A 27040-nucleotide genomic window follows, 5' to 3' on the forward strand; every position below is an offset into this window, starting at 1 on the left:
AGCTTGTTGAGCAAACATATGCACACCACATGAAATTGTTAGACAGTGAGAACTCTAACACACAGTGTTTCATTTGTATTTTTAAAAGCAAGAGTATTTATTTAATGACTGTGGTATACTTTATTAGGTTTTAATACTTAGCGGAGTTTCAGTGACATTTAGGTAAGCAAGGGTGAGTTTGATTTTCATCTTAGAAGTTAGAAGGTTGAAGGTAGAGTGCAAAGTGTAAGCAAAGTGATCACTCATTGTCAAGGTATCAGGAGTCAGTCTCAGCACATTCCTGTGAATTAATACATTTGACATATTCTTGTATCCTCAAAGTGAAAATGCAACAATCAAAAAATGGAGTACATCTGTAGAAGGCTTCATTATGTTATGGAGAGCTCCTTGCTCAAAAGGCGAATCTGGATTCTTGAGATGTTTAAATGTGCGTGCTATTTATATCTATACAGATGAATCAGTGACAGTAAGGCAGAAAACGTCAGCATGACTTGAATGGATGTGTGAGGTAGCATTGTTCTCTGTGGTTTCCTGACTGATCCTTTCCGTCAATGAGTGTTATGGGAACGGATTTGTAGAAGTCAATGATCTCTTCCACGGAATTAAATTTCTGGGTGGGGGGAAAGATAGTAATCAGTGAGTCAATATCTCGTGAATCCCCACAACTCAAAATGATGGTTTAATCTATAACATTAAAAGACTTGCAAAAGACTACCTGAAATAGGTAACATTTTGCACAAGGGAAAGCAATTCTAAAAGGAAAAGCACCATATTTTGTTCCTCATATTTCTGTGTCTCTGTTGTGCACAGGACAAAGCAACTAGATCCTTAGGGTAAAAAGGGAGCATGTCTAAGCCCTGATAATGCAGTATCAGCCATAAAAGGTTGTGATGCCAGATGTGATGATAGATCTTGAAATGATGAAGCAACTATAAATTGTTACTAGCTTTTTCCTGCTACAAGTTACAGTTAATTAGCAGTACATGATATTTTACACTGCAGGTTTCAATCTACCTTATTAAATGTATGCTTTGTTTTCCCATTCAGTTTATTGAGACAGTTGGTATAGAATCCCTTTGAAGTATGGAACAAGAAGCATCTTGTTCTCTCACACCCAAAAAAATTACTTTCTCCAAGCAACTCCTAAAGTGATAAAAGGTATGGTTCAAGGTTGCTGACCTGATCAAACAGCAACAGAAAACTACCCAATGTGTTTATTCTCATCTGCCCTAGTGGAAGAATCCCATTCCAATGATTAACAGTCCTTCAGTTTGAATAGTTCTCTTCCCTGTGTGTACCTTCTAAGCTCTCATCACACCACAAAGCTCTCATCATATTCATGTTTTCTCCTGGAGCTAGTCTTTGTGTTTATTGGCATTAAACCACCAGAACTACACACAGTAATGAAAAGCTTGCTTTGACCTATTTATATAACATTTACTGTAAGCATGGCTTCATTTTACACCTGGTGGTGTCTCATGGTAGTGTCTCTCACCCCACCTGATTCACACCTAGTTTGTAACAACAGAATCTGATTAAGGATTTGTTGAAACTGTTCCTGTATTAAGATAAAAATTATTTGATCTCAAATCCAGTATGGTTATTTTTTAAAGTTTTGTTTTGATAATTTTTACTCATATGCATTTGTTTTACTTTGCTGTTTTGTCTTTGCTTACATTCATAGTCATCATTGCTACTGAAAACTGAGGCAAAACTGTGGTCTGTATTTCATGCCTTATGAAAGTAATCCTTACATTTTATTCTAAATTAACTCTTCCAGCACCATTTCTTTTCCTGGTTTTGAATGTTTTCTGTTGGTTGGAAAGTCAAAAGGTCTACTATAATTGTTCATCTGCTTTGGAAATTTATTAGGCTTCACTAGGTTAATGCCACATTGTTCATTTTTATAGCTCTTTGATAAGGGGTGAAAAATGTCTCAGAATTTTATGTCCTCAGCTCTTTTAATGGAATTTTAAGTGAAACTTCCACATTTTGTTACACCTGAAGACATAAAGATGAAGAAAATTTAGTATTTGGTTTGTTTCCCTTCAGTCTGTGAAGAGACACAGCCCATCATTTCTGTCATAGGAATTTCCTTTCTGCAGGTCTCCAGACTGTTCTGGGGAGATGGGAATAGGGTCTGAAGGGTTGCTCATCAGAGGTGTTGTTCTGAATTTTGTTGGGAAGGTGGTATAACTCTGGGCTATGTTACACATCCTGAATGAGATCATTCATCCCTGAGCTGTCATTTAACCTGTGGACAAGATGCTTATCTTCTAAACATCTCTCAGTTGAAGGTGCTGGCTGTTTGTTGTGCCTCTTTTGCTGGCAGTAACTGTTGACTTAACACTGTCAGTGGGAGGCATTGTGGAAGTGCTCCCTAATCTGCTTGGCCAGGCCAGGCCAGTTTGGTGGCTGCTGAAGGTAGGTGGAACTAATCCATTTGGCTCGCATGGAAATGAATCCTGTGAAATGATGTAACTGCTATGACTGATGGTTTGAAGGAGAAAGGTACCTGTAAATGCAGTGGTGAGGATGGAGAAAGTATCTGTGGAACAGGGAGATCCAGTGATACACATTGGCCTCTGCTCTAAACTTCTTTGCAAAGCAGGCACCAAGTTGAAGAGGAGCCTACTCCTGCCTTTCATTTTTATGCATTTTTCACTGTGTTTGCAGTTGAGACTGGTGCTACAGACATGCTAAACCCGTGCATTTTGCATATGGCAGATCTTGTTTTGAAAAGGAGATAAAAATATGTAAATTTCGTGTCATAATCAGTTTTAAATAGAGCAAGGTGTATTTCATAATTTTCAAAAGAACTTATGCACATGAGAAAAGCCAGTGTTACGGGGATCTCTGGAGGTTTAATAGTGATATTGTCTGGAGTAGAGGAAGGCAGCAGCCAAGTAAAGGGTGCTCAGTGTAGCAATTCTGAATGTAAATTCCTAAATTCCATGTATGCGTCATTTGGGGATCTGATCTTTATAACTTCTTGTAATTTGGCCTTTAGAAAGCTCAATATAGTATATTGAATATGTATGTAGTTGTGAACATCTGTGGCTAAATAGCTAGCAAAAGATGTACCTCCACTAAGAGATTTTTTTTTACCCTTCTATGTATTATGTTAGAGTTTGATACTAATTTAGCTGCATGGAACTTCAGTTACTTCTGCCATAAAAATCTGATGTTTTTTTCCCCGTTTATGACCTTATAGGGCTACATGGGAACTAATGATAAAAGCATTCATAAAAGTTAAATACATTTTTAAAATAACTGTCAATCTGAAATCTTATTTAATGATACAATATGTTAACAACTTGTAGGCTGTATAGTAAAAATCAAAAGTTGCAATAAGATAGGGAAAACTTTGAATAATTATATTTATGTATAAGGAAAAATGTGTTTTTAATTGAAGAAAATAGACTAATTCAAAAGTGAAACCACACTGCAGAAAATCTGTTATGACCAAACATCTGAATAAAATCACCAACTCTGGAAAAATGTAATAGGTCTGCACGTGTTTGTTGGCATTTAGGTTTCTTTCTCTTCGGCTGGTGAAGAGGAAATATTCAACTAATCTAGATAGAGCAGCTAGGTCTGGCTGCACTGCAAAATGTGGTGTAACAAGGGTATCCCTGCAGGGGGACAAAACAGAGCACTCTGGAAAGCATTTTAACAGGTACTAAAAAATTACAGGCAGCAATTAGCTGTAATTCACAGCCTTAGAAAGTGTTTTCACCTTCTTTGGGAAAAAAAAAAACAAACCCTTAGATGAGCTGCAAAAATTGAGGTGACAGGTTTCAAGAAGGATCTTTTATGAGGAACCCTTTGAGACTGGCTGAGATGGTAGAAGCTTTTCTGAGCAATGTTGGTGCCACTGGTTGTTCATTGCTGCATATATGCTTTGTGCCCAGTTCTGTTTTCATGTCTACTGCTGAGAATAATACATAGGAGTGGAAGATTGCCATGTTTGTGATTCCCTGGTACAACACATAGTTGACCAGCAAAGCAAATCTGATTTTTTTTCTGTTGTGATTGATCTGTGGGAAGATTTGAGTTAAAGAAAAAGAGTCCTCAAAGCAGAAGGCATAAAGTAGGCAATCATGATTACAGATTTGGCCTGGTAGAGCCAAGTCTTGGATCCACTGTATATTTTTAACTAGATGCTTGGAATTCTTATTTTGGGGTTGTACTTTGCAATTTGACTTTGTCAGTCCAGACCCACTGTTTAAGATATATGCTGTCTGTGCAGAAATTGGGACAAACAACAAAGTCATATATTTTGGTATTTCCTGAGATGGGAGGGATTGTGTTCTCCTTCCTTTTAGTTCAGTAAAAATTGTTTGTGTACTGTTCAAGTAATTTTCCAGTTACCTTAATTGTTAAAGCTGTTGACGTAATGAAAATTTAGTTCTATGTCTTTATTCTCCAGTGAGGGTTCACATATACTATATTATGCTGTAGTGTGCCTTATTTCTGTCATTGTTTCTGTTCTGTGCCTATTTGTATTAGAACCATTAGAGGAAGACTAAACAATGTCGGAATCATTGAAAACAAAACTTGCTTTCTCCTAAGTTGTACTAAAATTCCAGGAAATCATCTGGGAGTTTCCATTCAGAAATGCAGCCAGTGCTTTACAGAAGACTAATGGTCACTACAGCAGCCCCAGGATGATGGTACCTGCAGTACAGTTCTTGATTTGTACAACCATTCAGCCTCCAAACTGTTTCACTGTGCTTGCATAATGGAGGATTTTCTTCCCCCCTTTACCGTTAAACCAATGTCCCTGAAGAACAACTTGCCAGTAAACTTTGTTCCTCTTGTGGAATATCATGAGTCCTATCCCATGTTTTTGAATAAATATTCTAATATGAATTTTGCACCCATCAAATGCCTTAAGTCAGCTCGGGTCATTTGTGATTTCAGGCTTTTTAAAGTCTATCTATACAAAAGGTAAGTTCTGATATGTGTTGGGTATAATTGAAGATTCAGCTACAGTCTTTGCTGCTTCACCTGAGTTGGATTTGTGTCAGTGATTTACATAGCTAATAACCCATTAGGAGGTTGTTGCTTTGCTTTTTTGCTCTGCAGTTGAGCATTCTTTAAGTTTTATGTTCTGTTTTTATTTTTTTATTTATTTTTGTTTGTTTTGTTTTGCAAGTATCACATTTTAATAGAGTTGACTTTCAGTTTTAATGTTTTTTTTTCTTCTGTGAAAGACTTGCAGATACAGTGTTTATTATTTAACCATGTGTGTAGGATAAGAATTAAACTCTTACCATGACTGTAATTGAATTTAATTATGTAAAGAAGCATTGCTTGTCTAAAGGGATTTTCTAATTTAAATTTACCATATCTGAAAGACTGATTGCTGGGGACCCACATGATTTAATTGCTTCTGAATATCCATGACAACTGTTGTCCTATTGCTTCATAGCACCAGGTCCTGCTGTCAGATATGTGGAGCTGTATATATTTGAAAATGCCTGCTTAAATTATCACAAGTTTAAAAATATGCTAAAATAATATGTATACCAGAAAAGGTAGAACTTCTCTTTCCTTAATACTTTGCAGGTGTTACAGTAGATAGAAGTATTGTAAGTACTTAGGAAATTTTTACATTGATTTAAATCTGAATTTGAGCATAGTATACAAAATTTGGTTTTAAATTATTGTGTTGAAGCTGCTTGAAACTTGAGACATACTTAAAATGAGGGTATTGTAAAAGAAACTTTAATGACACAGCAAGTTTGTTATGGGGGAGAGTTTGTATCCAATATTTGGTATTAAGAACTTTTGGAGTCCAACATAAAAGCAATAGGCTGTAACAGCAGATGGGATTTTACTTACACTCTCTCCTCTGAGCCCTGTTCCCAACGCGTATTGTTGGCTTTCTTCCAGAAAACGTACTTTAATGTTGTATACTCTTCTTCCATAATAAACAACCAAAACATATGGTTCAGCCTTTGATTTCTTTGAACAATCTCTAACCAAGAATGTCTCGTCCTATATGGTACAGATTTAAGTTATGGATTGTATGGTTAGTTCACAACAAAACTTGCAAGCCATTGTGGACAGCTTACAGCAATTTTCCCCCAAGAGTTCACGTCCCAGGTTTTGAGAAAAATGGTACTTACAATGTTTTTCTGTAACAGTATCTTCTCTGCTTTGTGGCGATCATATTCTCCAACATACCATTCACATTTGTTTAAATCCTTAATTTTAAGATAGCATAATCAGTGTATAGAAATTAACAAGTGGCAGAAGCAAAACCAGATTGTATCTAATCTGCATTTAAAGCACATTCAGCACAGTATATAATGGTAATGCATCTTGAGAATGATAATGCATATTGAGAAGTCCTGTTAGGAAGTGTTAATCAAATTAGACATTTAAATTCTTATCCATGGTTTCAAGAGCTCATATTGGACTTTCTCAAGGTTGCTGAACACCCACAGCTTTCAGAGGGGGTCAGAGGCGGTGCCATATAGTGTTAATCCCGTTTCTTAAAAACACGCATTTTTATGCAGCAAAGTTGGTCTTTACCTTTTGAGTGTGTTGGGTACGAGATTGCATTTCCGGTTCTACAAGCAAATGTTTTGATTTATTCTTGCATGCTGGATATGATGTAGGAGGTGGTGTCTTCTTCACTCTCGAATTATCTACACTTAATGTGGAACCTGTGAAAGTAAATTCAGAAGGAAAAAATTTGCATTCTTAAAAGATAATTTAATTTTACACTATGTTTTGCTTAGTAATTTTGAGAATAGTACTTTTAATTTAGAGTATTGTGATATTAACCTTTGAAATTCAGAGCTGTCAGTTATGAGTGGTCTTGTGCTAATGCAGCATCAGTGATTTCAGATTAATGCCCCCAGAGATTTAACACATTAGTTTCCTGATAGTTTTTAATTGACTTCAATCTGACAGGCTATTGTGCACATAGCAAAATAATAAACTGTTAATAAAACAGCAAATACTAAATAAAATACTAAATATGGGACAAGTATAATGGTTCATTCTGTTCTACTTTCCCCTTTTGAGTCCCTTTTATTTGTGTTGGATCCCAGCTGCTATTATGTTAGATCATATTAAAACCCCTCATTATTCCATTGCCAGCTAGCATTGTTTCTAACAAGCTGTTGAAACCTCAGATGATTCAGAAGTTCTGCCATGCTGATAAATTTCAGTCTGCCCTGTGACTTGTTTCTAATAATAAATTCAGGGCCAAGGGGTGAGGTTGCTCTCACATTAAGGAGAAGGTGTTGGTCTTCAGCTGCATGTGCCTGCTCCATTCAGTGCTGCCGGCGCAGGGGCCTGGAATAGCTGAAATCCTTTTCCCAAAGCAAATGTGCTTTGCTGTCTGTAGGTTTAGGGCTGCCCTTTACTAGCTAGACCCAGATACCCAAGTCTCTGTGAAGCTAAGGAAGTGCAGGGGTTGGGTGAGGAACACAAGGAGTCACGTAGTGTGTGAGGCTAGGGCTGACTCTGAGGATGCAGCAGAAGCAGCCTGAGAAAACTAATCTTTCAATGTAAAGATTGCATCTTTATGTGATGTAAAGAAATGTAAAGAGAGCATCTTTCAATGTAAAGATTGAATGTAATTTTCAGATATGTGACATGGGGAATAATTGTTAATTGAAGATAAAAACCACCATATCCTGCTGTATAACAGAAAACAGTTCTCTGTGTTTCATGCAATGCTGGTAGGAGAAAGATCCAGTGTCCATTTTAAAAGTAAATGAGAAAAATGTGATTATCAATGGCTTCCATCTTTTCCTTCTGGTTACTGTCACTAGAGACAGTGCTGTTTTTCAGTGTGGTATTTCATTGTGCTTTATCTCTTCATGCTTTATCAGTTTATTATTGTTATGCTGGAATGTAGCATATGACAGTATTAAATTTTACTAGGAAGACTTTCTTGTATGGGGGGAAGGAGTTTTCACTGCGTTTTGCTGTTCCATTCATGTATGTACCATGTTCTGATTTATAACTGCATTACTTTTTTTTTTTTTTTTTTTTTTTTTCAAACAAGATCCACTGATAGCAGTAGACAAAGAGCCATGGTCTTCAGCAGGCAGTCAGTCTATTCAAAGGGCTTGGCACCAGACATCAACCTTTTGTTTCTGCAATCACTTTGACGTGTCAAAATGTGGAATTTTTTTACTGTTCAGCCTATTGGATCATGATTTTAGCATTTTTGTTCTCATTGCATTTTTAGTGGCTATCCTCAGATTTTTTTTTTTTTAAAGAGACCCCACTCCACTAGGACCATAGTTGCTTTGTGACCTGTGCTGTGTATATTTTGCAGATTTTTTTTTTCTGCTGTGTCTTAAGGTGTGGGATAAGAAGGTAAAGTTCTCTTGCAATGCTTATGTGCCAAGTCTGGTTGAGATGGAGCTTGTTAAGAAATTAGATTTAATAAAATTAATGTTTGTTCTTAAAACATTTTTTAAGCCAAATGTAGACTTTAAAGGCAATTGTAGGGTAGCAGAGGGAAGGCTACTTATTTGTTCTCTTCCTGTTGCTTCATGAGGGCAAGGAATTGACAGAGGAAAAAGGATACTCTGCTGTCCCAGAGACCCTGAAGGAGCAAAAGCCCTGGTAAGGGTAGTAGGAAGTGTCTGAAGTGGCAGCAGCAAACAGAGACCTAGATGAGCTTTACAGATTTTGTGAAGAAAGATTTTTAGTAGGTGTCCAGAGGGGAGGGTGTGTGGAATTGCACTCCAGCACAAGAAGAAAGCGACTCAATGGAGGGAGTCCACCAGAATCTGGGAGCTGGGGCCTGTGAAGCAAACCTGGGGGAGGTGGGCTTGGTTAGCCTGGCAGTTGACCAAAGTTAATTTGAATCCTACTTGATCTGAACAAATAATGCAGTCCATATGTTCTTCCTGGTGGTATTTGCTTTTACTGTAAGTTCGTGTTATGCACTCATAGGTTCTTGGCACAGCTTAGGGGTTTCTTTTTTTTGATAAAAAAGGGCATTTGCAGAGGCAGTTACAGAAGAGTAAAAGTATGCCGTGTAGTCAAGGACAGTAGGAAGTACATTCAAAATCCTCAGTGCAGACACATAAGCATAGCATCCTGAGTCTCTTTCTTACTCTTATTTTTCAATGTTTAGTTTGGCTTTCAAAGCAATCTCTGGTTCTTACCTGATCTGCAAATGTTTTTAGAGCTCCATGTACACTGAGGGCTAGGAAAAAGCAATGAATAAAAATAATGTCAGAAAACATTTCTTTTAGTGGCAGTGTAAGAGTCAAATTAGAGAGCAATGCATAGCTGTGCTTCCTCAGAATACCCCTTCCTCTTACTGATGGCAGCTTTGGGCCTTCCCGGGTTTTGGGTGGTAATTTTGTATTTAGTGTTTTTAGACACATTTCCCTTTCATGAACCACTTTTTCAAGTTGCATAGAGTTTTGGGTTTTTTACTCTCCATAAGAGTTTGACGTTTTAACTGCATGTGCAGTGGAGCACAGTTTGCTTTTGTTCACTGCTAATTCTTGGTGCCCCTATAGGAAGACCCAGGGAGTAGTTCTTCCCTGCCTGCTCTGATTTTCTAGACTGCTCCTGAGTGGCCAGTTGGTATTTTGTTGTGTTGGTACACTGGGAGGAATATTGACTAAATAACATAACAGAAGCATAAGAAGAAACAGAATATTAGGGGTCACAAATATGGTCATATTTATTCCATACAATAATTTTATCCTGGAGAAATGCCATTATTGTAAACAACGCTACATGAGATTTTGTATTTGTATAGGAAAGATGTTAAATCATACATATACTTCCTATGCTGTCTCCCATATTTTTGGATTTTGTTGCATATTTCAGGAGAAAAGAAATTACAGACATTTAGAAAGGAAAGATTTGTATAGGTTAGAAAAAAAAAGTAGGTCTAACTATGGGAAATTTCTATGGAAGAATAATCAGCCTTTAGAAACCCAGGTGTGTATCCTTTGTAAATAAAAATAGAAAATGAGGGGGAGAGGAAATGCTGAGGCTGGAGATAGCACAGCTTCTTTACACAATATGTTTAACTCCCTATCACAGAAATAGCAGCAGAAATGTATTACAGCAGTATGCTATTAAAGATAAAAATTGGCTGTGCAATTACAATAGCTTGAAAGCAATTCCCAAAGATGGTTCTTGTCATACATCAGGGCAAAACATAATATATCACTGCATGGCATCAGAAAGTAGTATCATCTTGCTGTTATTGCATAGTGAAATATAATTTTCTAGGTCAGAATGTTTAGTCCTTGAAGCATCCAGTACAAACTCATGAAATTCTTTTATTCTTACCTGGCTTCAGGAGGTTGTTGTGCTTGAAAAGGTACTTCAGGTTTCTTCCCCAAAATTGTAACTATTAGAAAAAGATAAGAACTTAATATTTCCTCTTTTGTGTAACTGAGAGCATCTAGCATCTATTGTGAAATAAATTAAGTAAATTCATACACGAGGGTGAGGCAGAAATAGAAAACCTTAAAGGGCTGTAATCAGTCTGGCTTGAATGAGTCAGCTAATGATTTCAGTGGGACATTTGGATTAGTACTGAATGTCACATGGGGGACATTATGGAGTTCGCTAATGCCAAATATGGCTTAACATATTAGTAAATAATGTAGAATGTTGAACTAGAAATATGTGGAGAGTTCACAAGTCATTTTTATAGGACAGGATAGGTATTGAATTTATTAATGCAGTTGATTCTATTTCTTGCTGAAAATCAGGAAATGGTGCCTTAATCCACAAAAGGAAATGCCAGAGGAAATGATGAACTCATTAACACAAAGTGTAAAGAGTATGAAAGCCATGTAACCTGTATCTATCTTCAAAGTATTTTGTTTGTCATGGGCCTTTGTGCACGTGGAAACAGCGAGTGGTTTAAGCCACTTTTTCAAAGCTGTATGTACATCTAAAGAATGGACATGTTTTTAAAACAGCAAATTACTTAATTTTTTTTTTTTTTAGCTTTAAAAGCCTAAAGCTTTTAAGAAACTTTATTTCAAAATTCTCACCCTCAGATAATGGTAGAGCAGCAAGATTGAGAGAAGAGTGGTGTCCTCTGTGCAGATCTCTTTTGGATTATCCTTCTCTTGGTATTTTAGGTACCAACACCATTATTTTTCCCAAAACCTTATGGCATTTGCTTAGGACAAATGTGATAACCTGGCTTCCCAAATAGCTGTAGCTAAGGCCAAGTTAAGTTTCCTTTCTTCTGCTGCTCATCAGCAACTGTTGAGGTCTCTCTAACTCCATTCTCAGCAGATGTATACCTGGAGGAATCTCTCTCATTTCAGTTGAAATTTTAATTATAGAATATTTTAATTTTGAAATACAAAGGAAAGAAAACAAATTATTATCATATTATTGAATACTGACCTTGCTCTCTTCCAGGTGCCTGTATAAAATGATAACATAGTAAATATTTTTCTTTGGATTCTTAACTTGAATTTACCCCAACAGACTCAACTATCTGCCAGTTTTAAAATAATTTATAGACATTCAAACATTAATACCTGGTCGCTTTGTCAAAAACCTGGGCTGAATACTGATCTCAGTTTGCTAGCAACAATAAGAATTGAACTTTTTAGGGGTGTAAGTGGACATATAGTTTACTGCAAAGATCACCATTTAATGATGTGTATTGTATATCAGTTTAAGTTACAATATGGTTTTCCTTCCTTGATCTTGTATTAAATCAAGATTGATTATGGTGGACTGGAGAGACACTATCCAAAGATTAAAATCAGTCACTTTTTTTCAGGCTTCTTACCTGACAGTACAATTATTTTTATGACAGATATTTCAGTCAAAATCACTGTGTGGAGAGTCTTAATCCAGCATATTATGTTAAAAATAAGAATGATAGGTTTCTAAAGACTGGAGTTTGACTCCTAAGCTTTCACTGCATTTCTGTATTATTTTGATTCACAGATCAAAATTATGGTAATATCAATTATTTTGCTTGTTAATTTGATACATCTAAGACTATAAAACATAAATATTAAAGAGAAAAATAGGTTATTCTTTGTAGATGCTGCATTTTGAGCCTTCCTTAGAAGTTACTTCCCCAATAATGGTTACCTATTACGTAGTAATTTCAAATCTTATTCAGGCTGGACAAGACCTAGGCAGGTTCTAGCCCAAGCTCCCTCTTAAACCATGGAGAACTGTGAGATGAGACCTGGAGCCTCAAAGAGCTTTAACCAGCTGGGTCTTGCAAACCTCCCAGAATGCAGGTTTCACAGCCTCTCTGGGAAACCTCTTTTAATACCCTCATAGTTATTTTTTCTTCCCTATTTCTGATGGAAACCTTCATCATTTCAAGATTGTTGCCTCTTGTACTTCCACTGTGCACTCTGTAAAGCACTATGCTCTGCCTTTTTGACAAACATCTCTCAGACACCGACTGGCAGCTATTGGGGTCCCCCAGGGCTGTCCCCTCTAGACAAAGGGAGCCCAGTCCCACCAGACTCAATTTACAGGCCAAATACTGCATGTCCTGGCTGTCCTGGTACCCTGTGCTGATCCTCTCTGCTCTGTCAGCTTCAGCCTTGAGCAGTACTCCAGGTGTTGTCTATTGAGTGATGAGTAAAAGGGAATAGTCCCTTCCCTTGATCTCTTGGCAATGCTCCTGTTGACACAGCTTGATACGCTGTTGGCCTTTATGGCTGTCAAGGATACACCAGTGGCTCATGTTCAGCCTTTGGTCCCCAGGTCCTTCTGAGCTGAGCAGAGGGTTTGGTTCATTCTTGAGTAGCATTTTGCCTTTGTCCTTTCCAATTTCAAAAGGCTCCTCAGTACCCTCTCCTGGGTTATGGTGAAGGGCCAGTCCTTCTCTCAAACCTATTGACCTGCCCTTCAGCGTCTGAAACCCTGACAAGGGCACAATCTGTCTTCTCCTCCTCCAGGTCACACTGAAACTGTTTAGGCCTTCACATCTATATGACTAGGAAGTGATCAAAATTAAATTTTATCTTTTCCTCATCATGAGGCACACAGGATTTCTCCTTAAGATGTAGTCAAACTAAGAGCTTGTTAAGAGCTGAAGTATTTGTGCAGCTGTACAATGTCCAGCCAGAAATATTAATTACAGCTGTAAGATATTTATTTTTCTTGAGAGTGTTTTCATATTTGGTTTGTAATGAGTCAGTATCCAGGACAAGAGCGCTTTTTTTTTTTTTTTTAAATACTATCTTTCTTGCCAATATAACATTTTTTTAAGCATTAAGTGTTGATTACAATATTGCAACCAAACCATGTTTTTGTCACCATCTTTCAAACTAAATAAGCTACTAACCAAGAGGAGTGAGGTTTGGGGCAGTCTTCCAGTCAGAACTATAGAGAAGGAAAACTCAATGGATTTAAAATTAGGCAAGTCTGTAGATTTGTGCTACAACCTGCTATGGAAGGAAACAGTTGGGATTAACTATTATAGGTTCCCTTTAGTGAGAGAAAAAAATAAAACCAATACAGTAGGAACACATTAGTGCAGGAACTAGAACATTCAGTAAGAAGCACAAAATGCTATAAATTATAATCACTTTCCAACTTTTACAAACATCCTTTAACACTCTGCATGATTGTAGGGATTGTATCTCTTAATAATTTTTATAGGAAACCACTTGTCATAACTAAACTCCCTTATTGCTAAAACCATTTCTTCTGCTTTACTTCATTGATCTGAGTAGAAGGTGAGTGGGGAAGGAGAGGCAAAAGCGAGCTGGGGGACAGCAGGCACCGTTAAAACTGGATTTAAAGTTTGTCCATTTTTTTGTTTTGTATTGAAATGTGTCATCTTATATTTGAAGAATTTATATTACATTAATGCTATTACACTCCTCTATTGACCTTATGATTTCAGTTTTCTGCTTGTAAAAATGTATGTGGAATCTCTGTCAGAAGGAGAGTGTCTCCTGCTGCTCACTCTTCACTGGCATCCACATCAGGCAGTTATGAGAGATGCTTTATGTGGATAGTTGGACAGGTAGCTTTGCACTGTACCTATGTTTTTATTTCTACAAACAAATTCAGAAACTTACCCCATTCAGGAAGTAGCAGTATTGAAATTGCAACACACACTAAATATGAATACTTTAGTGACACAAAGCTAATATGACTCTTACATACAGTTTTTTAAACCTAATAAGCTAAAGTACTATTTCAAGAGAGGCTGTGCAGCCATGGAATGTGTTTGGCTTTTATGGTCCAAATACATACAAAGATGAATACTTACTTTATTTGATTCCTTAACAGATGAGTGTCTGGAAAAGAAAGAATAATATGCAGAACATTTAATTATGATAAAATAAAAATCACTTTGAGTACATCATCATTGATGATTACATCATCACTGAAAACTAACAGCCCTCGACAAGGGAAGGATTTTGTTACTGCTAGAGAAATTCAGAGGGTGCTTTTTTTTTTTTTTTTCCATTAATTATTTTCTGGAGAAGTATCTTGGACTTCCTTAAAAAAAGGATGGCATCCACTGAATTTGTTATGGTATAAGACAATTTTTTAAAGGATTTTTACTCCATACCATAACAAATTCAGTGGATGCCATCCTTTTGGAGAGGAGGGGTAAAAGAAGAGTATCTACTTCAGCACTTTTCATCTCATACCAAAAGGTCTTATTACACACTGTAAAGTCAGCTATAAATGGAAGTAAGTTCCTTGAAGACTGAAGAATTAAAAAAATGAAATACTCACAGAGCTGAAATGGAAAGTGTAGAGGAAGTGAGGTGCAAACCAGGGAAAGATGAGTGGAGAATACTCCCCATGGCCCTGATTAAGTAGGTGTTAAGGTATTTTTCTGCCTTCTCCTGATATGCCTGATCAACAGGAGTATCATTCTTTCCCGGGAAGGAAATATTCTCCCTCCAAATAAAAAGAAATTGGAGTAGGTATTGAGTCTGACATCTTCTGTTAGATGTTTTGGTTATGATGAAAGTTTATGCTTTTTAGCAGCATGTATCTCCTAATAAATGAGACAGAGGACCAGATTTTACAAGCTATTTAGCAACATAAGGTGTGAATAAGCATCTAGTAGTTTTTGGAAGGCTCTGAGATTTAGTCCCTGTTTAGCCTATCCTAAAAAAGATATGACTGAAAAAATATGACAGTGAGATATTTTGCTAAATCAGTCAGAAGACAAAAGGAAGATCTGGTATAGGAAACTCTGGGAGCTATTTTTCAACAGTGACAAGGGCTCTGTTCCTCATGTCTGTGTTGAAAACATCGATCAGCACAGAGGCCTGAGGCAAGAAATTTGGAAATTATCTGCATTATTCAAGAAAGCTTGGAGAAAGGAAAGGGCCTGTTTTGGTTTGGACAGTTGTTTTTTGTGTTAGTTTCTTCAATTTATTAGCTTGGTCTCCAGGGCTGTTATTTAATGTGTGAAAGCCCATATTCAGGACACTGGGTGTGTGGTAAAGTTCCATGACGTTAAAGATGTGCTTGCAGGGCTGGCCTCCACTGCCAAGGGACATGGTCCTTCCATGGCCTGCTTTCCATGGGCATATAAAAGTTTCAGTCACACCACAGCTTCTAAGATACATTCCAGGACCCTGCACTTGCCTATCTTTTTATGAAGCTATTTTTTAGAGTGTATAAGTAATGATGTGTTAAATTTTATAAGTCTTCCAAATTTTGTTGGAAAACAAGACTTGCACTCCCAAATCACATCTGTGGTTGGGCAGATTTGCTTACAGTCTAGCAAAGGACTGTAAGCTGTAGTGCCATACTCCTTCCCTCTGCAGCTCATATGTATGTTTTCTCCTTACAAAGCTGTAGCTGGACTGAGGATGAGAAATATTTTGAGTGAAGTGCTTGTGGGAAATTTGTCAAGTGCCTTCCCCAGATATTGTGTGGTGTACTCTGTGCCACTGTGTCTTACTCATGTGATAAAACCCCCTAGTACAATAGACATGATATGTATGTCTATTACAGACTTTGTCTTTATGATAGGACTTTTTAAATCCAAGTGCTCTGCATACTGCTATTTGCTGGCAACATGGATTATAACATTTCTCACAAAGCTTTCAAACTGTGCTGCCCTACCAAGGGAGGGGATCAGTCGTGGGATTTGGAACTTCGCATCTCCATGCCAGGTCTTGCATCTGAATATGAAGCTACTTCATATTAATAAAATGTCTTAGCAACCAACAGCTTTTGGAACCTAATTCATGAAAAAATTTAAACATCATTCAGGAAAAAACTCCACCCCAACAACCCATAATTAGAGCTCACTCATTAAGTATATTCTTAACTTTAAGCACAAGATTATTTCCTTGATTTGTAAGGAATTATTTTCCTCCCAAGGGGTTTGTAGTAACCTCTGTAAAATGAAGCAAAATTCCATCCCGATGAGCTGAAATTGAAATAATTTAAGGAAGGATGGACAAGATTGACACAGCTTCTGGCTGCTAGAGGTTTTTGTCAAGAGTCATTTGAGCATCATACCCCATGGCCCCTGGATTTGTGCCATTCCTCTTCCCAGCATGTCTCCAATGCTGTTTCCATTGTGAATGTGCATTTTGGTCAGACAGCAAGAGCACATGTACATCTGCTTGTATGTGACAGTGAGCAGAGTGTGTTCGTGCTCATCTGACCAGGTACATGTTGTGTGGAAAAAGCAACCAAACTCATAACCTGCTGTAAGCATGTGCTGGGTCACACAGCTGGGCACAAGTGGTTTGTGCTTCAGGTGACTCATCCTCACTGCCACGTCAGGATGCTGAATGACCACAGGCGTTGTGTGGCTAGGGAGTGCAAAATGTAAAGGGCAAGAAGTGATTTGTAGCCTGGATTCATTGGCCTCATGGGCTGAAGCCAGACTTCTGCCTACAGATGAGTCATTTCTTTTGCTGAATGTAATGTCTTTGGGATGTGGAGTGTGTTTCTCTATCTCTGGGGCAGTCAGTGTGTTTCCCCATCACTTAATTCACTAACTGTGCTAAGTAAATAGCATTTTTGTACTTAAAAGTGGTTGCAAGGCCTCTAAATATTATTAAAGAAAAAAATTGGACAAATCTTAGTGTTCATGAAAGTTCTGTCTACTTTTCTACTCCTTTACTTCTTTAGCATTATTTTGCCAGTTCTTCTTTAAAAAAAAAGCCAGTGTCACATTACGCTAAATACCACTTCTCTCAATTATTCACAGTTGTCTAAAGAATAACTTTCTTAAGTAAAAGCAGAGGTGTGATGGAAGTGAAATTTTGTGGTTTGAGCAGGGAGAGTGTTTTGATTCTCAGGGTATGAAGATGAGGAATGCACTGTACCTTGTGACTTTTGCTGATATTGGAGAGGTGGGATCTTGGCTGAGTGTGTTCCACTTGTGACAGACCTGGCTGCTTATTCTTGGCTCTGGAGGAAGGGGCTGATACTGCTTTGGCAGCATCTTCAGAGGCCTAGAGAAGTCAAAGAAGAACTTGAAGAGCTATTAGGGAATAAAGGAGGTGCAGGGACTGTGTTTTAAGCTCAAGTTCTAGAAATAAGAGACTGGATTTTTCTGAGAGTATTTCAATGTATTTGTGCTGAACCAAGCTCAGATCCAGGAGCTCTTCAGGCAGGGCCCTTCAATAACAATAGTAATATTGGATAATATTCTACATTTGCAAGACATTACTGCACTGTCTTGTGTGCCACTAAATATTGCTTTTTGTGTGCCTCACGGTGTGTGCCAAGTACAGCTCTGCAGTGGGGATATTCCTGGGTAGGTATGGCTATGTATATGGTCCAGCCAGGGCACACATGGCAGTTTCAGACACAGAGGAAAAAGTGTCCTTCATACTTGTGAGAAAACTCACAGGTAACATGGGCCTGGTGTTTTCTGACAGATGTGGGCACTCCCTGTCTGTGCTGAGACCAGGCAGTCACAGCCCAACTCCAGCTGGAAGTTGTAGCATAGAGAGGTTGGCTGGACAAAACTGGGGGTGCATCCAAGGTGCCTGGCAGAACTGCCTTCAGTGGTGGGCTCCTGGGAAGGGTGCCTTGTGTGTTTGCACATACCCAAATTAAGTCAAGTGAGAGAATTAATTCTGGACACAATAATACAAGTAGAAACAAATAGTGAAATTTTGTAGAATAATGGATTGAGAATGTTCTTATTCCTGCACTATTACAGTTTTGAATTTGTGAAATTTTACTACTCTTTTACGCTATTTCATATTTTTTAGAATCAAATCTAAATATGTAATGCTAATAATATTTTAAAATTCTTTATATCTTTTAGAGAAATCAGTGTAGGCATGGAGGAATAAACTTCTTGTTCCTAGATGACCTTTGAAAGGATTTTTTTGGCAAATTATAGCAATTGTTATTTGAGGTTGACCAAATCAAGAAGTGATTAATTTTTTATTTGTGGGTATATCATAGAAAAATATATCTGTGGAATAGAACTTGGTCTATCTTCTGTGGGAGTAAGTGGAAATATTCCAGTTGATTTCTATACATGATTTAGATGTGTAGCAAAAAGCACTGGCAAATAAATTTAAGTGAGAATGAAGTCAATATTATCACAGTGAACAGAGCCTAAGGCATCAATAAAATTGGTGGGATATTTTTTCCCCAGCAATTTGTATCTGGTTGAACCAGATTCAATATTTCAGGGTTTTTGACTTGTCCATAGGCACAGCGAAGTTGGTTTTGAAGATGCAGGCCTGAGCTCCTGCTATGAATACTTAGAGCTCAGGCTTTGTTCTCCCTAATTCCACATCAGAACCTGTAAGTCCAAAGAGAGGCAGCAGTAAAAAGATGCTGGCTCACTTCCAGTCACCTCATTACCATGAGCAGCACAGATGGATGTGAGCATTCATTAGCACTGAGTTCCCCGGGGACCACAGGTAAGTGATCTCTGATGTGATCTTACCGTGGGGGAGGTGTAGGCTCCTGGAAAAGAGAGGAAAAAAAAAATCTCTGTAAGCTTTTACCTCCACCTTGGTTTACTAGAGAGAAATATGAAGAATTTAGAATTAAGTAGACATGCCTGTGTCGAGAGTCTGTGCTCTACAGCACAAAACAGCATGCTATAACATGCCATTGTAAAATCATTGAGGAATAGAAGACATCCTCATGTGAATGCAAGTGAGACAATGTGGGACTGCAGACAGGAGTTCTCTTTTCCTTTAGCTAGTGCTAGCAAAATGGCAGCTTGCTGTTAGAAATCTATTACATGGCAAAATAACCAGTAAAAATTTAATTGTGAGAGGTTCTGCTTACCTGGTGTCCATGTATTTTCATTCTTCCTCCTAAAAATAGTTACAAATAATTCTTAGTTGAGTGCTACCCATATAATTCACAAATGAAGTTACAGCTTTATTCTGGTATTGTTATTATTATTATTATGGGTAGTCCAACCCCATTCCTTGCCTTCCCCTGGCTCCAGAACTCTGCTCTTGCTTTCAGAATGAAACACTTGAGGGTGATATTTATTCAGGTATTGTAAATTTAAATATTTTTTCAGCATATATATATATATATATATATATATATATATATATATATATATGCTTATCTAGTTAGGGATGCATTTTTTGTCTCTTTTTATTTTTGTGTAGAAATTTATAAAAATATTGAAAACCAATGAAATCAGTTCTATTTTTTAAAATATACCAAAATATGTCTGATTATTTAATTTAACATCTTACTACTAATAAAAAAATATTCTTAATCTATTTTTGCTATATTGAAATTATTTTCCTAAGTTCTACATGCTAAAATCCTAACAAATGCAAAGGGCATGCAAGAGATCTCAAGCTCTCCTTCAGCTAAACCATAACAAATTGCTCTGAATAATATAATGTTACTTTAAATGTTTAACATTTCTAGAAAATACTGCTGAAAAAAGTCTTCTGTGCTATTCATGCCATCTTGTGGCAAGGCAACTTAATAGCACTGGGCATGAGAAAAAAAAAAGTGAGGCTGTATTTAAAAACAATGTAGCTATTATCTGAAAATAATAGTGTTCTCTATAAGTACTACTCACTCAGTAAGTACTAAAAATATTGTATCAATTGTGTTCTCAAACACCAGAATTTAATTTACTTTCCAGCACTGGCTTTGGTTCATCTTAACATCAGCACACATCATATGTGGACATGTAAATCCAGCCTACTAAATCCTGGTGGAATTTGAAGCTTTAGATAAACTGGCACTGTCCTTGCCTACTGATTTCTGCAGATTTTGAAGCTGTCTTACTCGAATTTATCTCAATTCAGCTTTTTTCTGGGCTACATGAGGATTTACTCACAAGAATCAATCTAACCTTTCATTTTCAAACTGTATAGTGCTTACCTTTTCATTCATCTGCAGGAATTATTTCTCTCTATGTTTTGCATTATAGAGTGAAATAAGAGGGGGGAGGGGAAAGCAAATGCTATTTTACATGGAATTCTTTGAGTTATTTTTCTGGCTGATCAAATGATAATATTTTCTAAAAATCAGGTGCAACAGCAAACACAGAAGGGTCCATTTTCTTGGCTTGGCAATTGCAGTCTTTTTGACCATATTACCATATGGTTCAAAGAAAATGGTAAGATAAAAAATGCCGTTTCTTTTCAAAGATAATCAGATATTTAATCCTTCAGTAGCTGACTTCATGATGTACTGCCACATCCAAAGTAAATTAAATATAAAAAAAGTGTATAGAAACCTACTTTTAAAACAATCCTACAATTGAGTAAAACTGTCAATCAGAGGATTTAATATTTGGGCACTCCGTTAGGTTCTTGTCTCTTATTTAACCACAAGAAACAGAACAAAAATTTAAGGCCCATTTTTGATTTAAAATTAAAGGATTTCGAAGCAAATTTAGGGTTAAAGGTAAAGTAGCGGAGAAAAAAATATTCTAGATGATGTACCACGCAGCATATTCTGAGTTGGTGAACACTGTCAGACAGCCTTTGTAAATAGTCGCCCTAGGATGTAAATCCCTAGTGGGAATTGCTAAAGTTGGTATTGGTAGTTAAAAATAGTTATTAGATTATGTTTTACAATATATTCATGGAAAAAGCCAGAGAAGGATAGGGAGTGAAAAAGAATTGCATTATTAGAAGTAAAGCACAGCAGGGATCTTGCAGCCTTTTGGTTGAAGAGCTCAGGAGACATTGGCTTCTCCCTTCCCCTTATGTCCTTACAATATAGTGAAAAGGACAATCTGATTTTTAAGCTGAAGGGGTTTTTTTACTCCCCCTGTAGGAACGGGGAACTCCTGAAATAAAATATATCTCCTTTAAATAATTACTGCAGTGTTAGATAGTTAAAGATAGTTGAAAGAGTATTGCAAAATTTGCAGGATTGTTTTGGAAAGCAGCTACTGTTCTGAAAACTGTGTCTATTTTAGCACATGTAATCTCTGCCTTATGTACAAAAGGTAAATATGGAAGTAGCAATTACTATTTTTGTTTGCAGAAATGGGTAGGTTTTTTTTTTTTTTTTTTTTTTTTTTTTTTTTTTTTTTAATTATACCTCTTACATTTGGCACTGTTGTCCCCTCCGGATCAAATGTGCGAATCTGTTAATAAACCAAAATAAAGATGTGAGGTTAGCCATCATTCTTGAAACTATGGCCAGTAGAAAGGGTGCTGCTCCTGGCTGGGATGCCTCTAAGGCTTATTAGAACCCTAGCAGTCAATGAGTGAAAGCAAGAGGCAAAGGCAACCATGCAAAGTGAAACAGGAACGGCTCACGGGAACTTGGGCCGCCCACTGCAAATGAATGTGATATGGCTAAGAATTTAAATAGACTGCACTTTGGGGGATTTTACAGAAAAAGGGGAAATCTATTTGTGAATAAGTTTTAGTATCTTTACTTACAGCTGAGTGTTGAAGGGGCTGAGATGGATTCTCGCTTGTTGGGGAAGTGGTACTTGAAGGCCTTAAGCAACGTTTATCTGCAAAAGGGGAAGAAAAATCAAGCCTGAGTAATTCAGTCCTATGTTTGAAGAAGGACGGGTTTTAATGTTCAAAATGTGTTTTTCAGGTCAGGTCTTGCCTTTTTTATAACTTGGTTTTGTTTTTCCCCAAGAACATAGCAACCATTTTAGCGGCTGTATGGAGGACATAAGCATGACCCTGGTAATAGCTTTATGGTTAACCTCCCCACTGTGGTTATAAATAAAAGCCTTCATAAGCTGGTAAACAGTTAAGGCAGACGTTTGACCTTAACTGTGGTTAGATTACTGAATTTGTTTTTCATTTGAAACTTTACTCTTGGCAATGCCATCGTGTTGTTCTGGTTTTGCAAGGGTTGTAGGGGTTTTATTCTCTAGGTAGTTTTTTTAATTTTTACTTTAGCTTTCAATAAAATCTGCATCCATGGCCATCAAAAAGAAATGCTCATGTTGTATACTAACATGTGTTTTTCAGTCATTAATTTTACATTTTAAGGTCACTGGTATTTATCTAGAAAGGATGGCAAAAATGTTAGCAATGAATTTTACCCTTTTGAAATATATTTTCAGTCCTTTCCTCACTCTTGCATCTTGCCACATTATAGTTACTGGGCATAATACACAGATAAAAAGCAGCTTTTTTTGTTTATTGTGTTTTACATGAAAACACAAAACAAAACCTATGTCTTTTGGCTATTTCAGGACAATCTTACATAAACAAGAAAAGATGCTGACTGCTAGATGAAAGTTTTTACTACTAACCAAGATAAAAACTGTATTTGGAATTCACTTCAGGTTTCCAAATAAAATAGACAAGTCTTGGAACATAATGTAGAGTATCTGGTTGTTCAGACTGATTGTGATCCTTTCACACACTGATAAATTTACTCACTTTAAAAGCCATCTATTTGTTTAGACATCAAAAAAACTCCTACAAAAGATGAGTAGAAAGTGTCTTTTCTGACTTTGATGTGAACTGGAGCAAGCTATCTGGTTTATGGTTTCCAGTCTTTCTCATCTAGGGCTCACTTCCCGTATTTTAAGTATTTAAAACCTCTAGACTGTTTATATTGGGTTGGAGCAATGCACAGCTAGGATGACATTTCACTTCCATAAATGGGATATTAATTGGCTCTGTATGTTTAGGCATTAAACGTGACTTAGAATAGCTTTAATAAACCAGAAGATGATTAATGCAGCTACCTTACAAGGTTAAGAATGCTTGAGAAATACACTCAAAATAATTGCTTATTACTGCTATTTAAAGCATTAGAGAACACCTTTAGAAAGAATACTACATTATCACCTGGAGGAAAGTTTAGTGTGTTTTTTAATATGTTTTCCATCTTACAGGAAATAAGCTTAAATAGCAGTGAGATTTTCTGAAATGGCTGTGACTTTGATCAGCCATTTTTTTGCACATTCCATGTGGAAGGGAATAATGGAATTTATCCCGTGAAGGTAATACTAAAATTAAAAAGCAGTGTTTAATTATTAGTTTAGCGTAATCTAATGAAAATCAGGGTAACTACTGAATATGAAGAAGCAGACTAAGACCTTCTCATGTTTCTGCCTACCAGTGTTATTTTCCAGTTGAACCATTTAATTTAAAAAAAATGGACTAAAAACTCCACATCTGTACTGCATATATATAACTCTAGGTTTTTCTCAGTTTCCACAGACAGAAAACGTTACCTGCGTATTCAGATTCTTGTAGAGGTTTGGCAGGAAGGATTCTCAAAGAATGAATGGCCTCCAGTGTTGAAGAACTTACAGTCTCGTACAAATTTTCTTCCTCCTCAGGTTGCTTGGAGGAAAACTGTAAATCATTCTTGCCCTTCATTGTCAAGTATTTACTCTGGATAGAAGAAGAGATATACAGATAAATATAAATAAGTACAGATAAATTTAAATTCAAGATTGATTTCGCTGTGGAAATATACAGTTGCCATAACCAGACATTTTGGTGCATGGGAAATGTTCTGATGGAAATTGAAGGGTTGGAAAGTAGTTGAGGAAGCAATTTGAGTACCTAAATTTTTAATTTAGATTCATAAAATAGCCATTTGGGAGACAGTTTAAATGTCTCTCTGAATTCTGCCTCTCTGTTCTTGAAAATACAATGAGAGTGTTTAATTTATGATCATTGCAAACATTTGAAACTATATCTTCTATTGTAATATTATCCACTGGTACTTGTATTGTACTAACTGTTTACATATGTTACTTGCAAGAACATATTAACTAACTCATCACAAATGTCATGCTTCAAAATAAAAACATACAGTGTTGTGGGGAATTTGTGCTAACACATGTGCAGTCCAAGTGGGTGTGATAGTGAGTATGTAGAGTGGAGTCCATGGAAACGTGGTGCTGAGAGTGGCTCAAGATGTCTCTGGATGCGTCTGTACAGTTGTATAGGTTTGTTTAAGGCTGTGTTCTGGAGTGCTGCTCCACCCTTCATCCTCACTGATTACTTTCTGAAACATAACTGCTGGCTTCCTTCAGCACAGAGCTGACACTGCTGCTGAGGAAACTCAGCTGAAGGTACCCCATGCCTCTAGAAGTCATATTTTGTTGCCAGCAGTGTAGGGGTATCCATGCACTTGGATCTTCTTTGATGTTTATTTTCAAATTTATTTTATTCTCAAATTTGTTCCCTGATATTTGCTTTATTCTCATTAGTAATGGGGAATCAATAGCTTCCTGACTATTAACTGGTAGCTTCTTCTACCAGTTAACTGCTCTTTCAGTTCATGCTTTTTCTCTTGAGTGCTAAAATTTAAACCAATTTGTTTTAGTCTCCAAGGACACTAAAGAAATTATTACTATCCACTTTATTTCAAACTTTATTATGCTAATGCCTATAATTATATATTTTTTTACTCTTCTCACTAAGCAAATACTTCTTTAAATCTTTCCTGGATGTCAACCAACTTAAAAGACTTTGGATCTCATATCCCCAGTGTTACTTTCCTGTGAGCTCACTCCAGGTTGTACACATCGTTATTGCAATGTGAGGCAGACCTCCAAGAAGTGTTCTTTACAGTACATTGCAGGGTGAGGTTTGTCTATATGACAACGCATAAAAATGTCACCACACCCTAGACAGACCCCTTCAGGGTACCTGGGTTTTCTGGCTCTTCTCTGCACAGCTCTTTCCAGTTCAATAGCAGACCATTGTCAGCTAGGCTGAGAGTGGCTATTTTTTCAATCAGTTGTGCAAGTACTTTCATCTAAATGAAACACATTTTCATCTAGACCAGGCATGTACTTGTGGGACTGTCTTCTGGGAAATATCAGAGGCCTAATAAAAATCAATATATATCTCATTTACTGTTTTCTTTCTTATTATTGTAGTCATGTTTCTGCTGAAGAGGAAATTAGTTTTAGTTTGAGGAGTTGATGAGATGTTCTTAATGTTCACATTAACAATGCTTTACATAATCAGACCTATTATTTCCAAAAGATGCTTTCAGTTTGACTTTGTCTAATAATTTCTCCAGGTACCAAATAAATCCTCAGGATTTGCTTTCTTTCTTTTTTGGAAGAAATTGCAGTTATCACTGTTCTTTTCCATAATTTTAGGAACTCAGGACTCTGGACAATTCCCAAAGATAATAAATTAATATCTCAGAAATTTCTTAAGTAATTCTTTAAGTGTCTTAGCATAAGCAAATTAATTCCTGACCATTCTTTCCCCATTCTGCTCTGTGCTGTTTTTCCCTTCTATTTGGTATTAATCCCATATAGCATCTGATTGGTATTAATAATTCTGTAAAATCTGAAACAGTCAAAGTATTGATTGCATCAAGCATCTTCAGTCATCCTTTATTTGTCCAACTTGCTTATTAAAACATAGATCTGTGCTTTATTTTCAGCTTTCTGTGATTTAAAAAATATTTACACTATTCTCTTCTATGCCTGAACTGAAACTCAAACCCAGATTTCAGATACAAATGGAAAGACCCTGAAATGTGTACTGTTTGCTTTTCAGCTTTCATTTGTATTGTTTACATATTTAATCTTGAAATTTATGACTTACATCCTTTTTCAGCTTGACTCCTGTTATTTTTACCTGATCTTTTGATAAAGGTGTATTTAAATTCAGCCCATAAATGGTGGATTGGCGAGAGAGTGAGTGACTTTTCCAGTCTAGATACCACTAAATAAAAGTAAAACTCTCATCTATATTTCACAGTTCTCTTGCCTTATTTTGCATTAAAAACCAGTGAGGATTGCATTTTTTGTTAGTATTATAGCCCAGATGATATAAACATACATCAGGATGTGAAAGAAAAGTCAAATTTTAGGAAGAACACATAGTACTTACAGAATGATAGGTGTTAGCAGGAATAGTTCTCTTTTCTGTATGAAATGGAGAAAAGCTGTCAGCAGGTCCCATTCTGTAGTAAATTATACAGTAGCTAATAACTTATATAAAGGAATAAAAGTCTGCCAACTGCAGATTTTAGAATATTTATTTACAGTATTTTAGAGATACTGTAAAAAGGATGTGAAGCAGGTCCACCTACGAGTTTGTGGACCTATACTATGTGTGAGGAAGTAGCTGTGTGGAAATGGGATTCACAATCATGAGTATGTCTAAGCCCGCCCACCAAAAGCACCCAAAGGAGAATGTACTTGAGCTCCTCTCTCTCCCCTGAGTTTTGCTTCTTAATGCAGACCTTTGAGAGCTATGGAACTCCTGGTCTGGAAATCCCTCTGTGAATAGAAACATGTTTTGCTCTCTTTTGTTCTCTTCAGCAGAAGAAAATCCCAAATCTGAGAACACTCCAGCTGCCAGGCTGTGAACAATTCTCAGTGGTGTTTGCCATGAAGCTGTCTCATGGTATACCAGGAGAGCATGAGCTACAGGGCCAAAGAGCTGGTGAACAGACACTCCCAACTTTGCACTTAACCTGAGTTGCACATGAAATCCAATGACTCTTTGATGCAAAACAGCTGTGGTATAACCTTGCCCAGTATCTGATTTTGTTTTGGACTGCTTCAATCCTTTCTTAGGCTGCCTGTAATCTCACAAATCTTGCATCTCTGGCTACATTATGGCCTGATTTCAAAAGCAGAACATGAAAGTCCTGTCAAGACCAATGAATAACAAATAATTACAGCACGTTTTAATGC

General features: G+C 36.9%; 1 protein-coding gene across 1 annotated transcript; it reads right to left on the reverse strand.

Annotated features, from left to right (window-relative positions):
• Positions 1-52: 52 nt before the first annotated feature.
• Positions 53-26324, reverse strand: CLNK (cytokine dependent hematopoietic cell linker). The gene is made up of 15 exons (XM_083862362.1): positions 26229-26324; positions 23591-23753; positions 21819-21895; positions 21472-21517; positions 19225-19253; positions 18875-18894; positions 17286-17414; positions 14240-14267; positions 11383-11401; positions 10303-10363; positions 9153-9193; positions 6547-6680; positions 6138-6215; positions 5851-6006; positions 53-610 (listed from the first exon to the last, which is right to left on the reverse strand). The coding sequence occupies exons 1-15, from the start codon at positions 26298-26300 to the stop codon at positions 482-484; spliced, it is 1182 nt and encodes a 393-aa protein (XP_083718488.1). The 5' UTR covers positions 26301-26324; the 3' UTR covers positions 53-481.
• Between the last annotated feature and the right edge of the window lie 716 nt (positions 26325-27040).

The sequence above is a fragment of the Zosterops lateralis genome (genome assembly GCF_965231275.1).
Source record: "Zosterops lateralis genome assembly, chromosome: 5".
Classification (NCBI taxonomy): Eukaryota; Metazoa; Chordata; class Aves; order Passeriformes; family Zosteropidae; genus Zosterops; species Zosterops lateralis.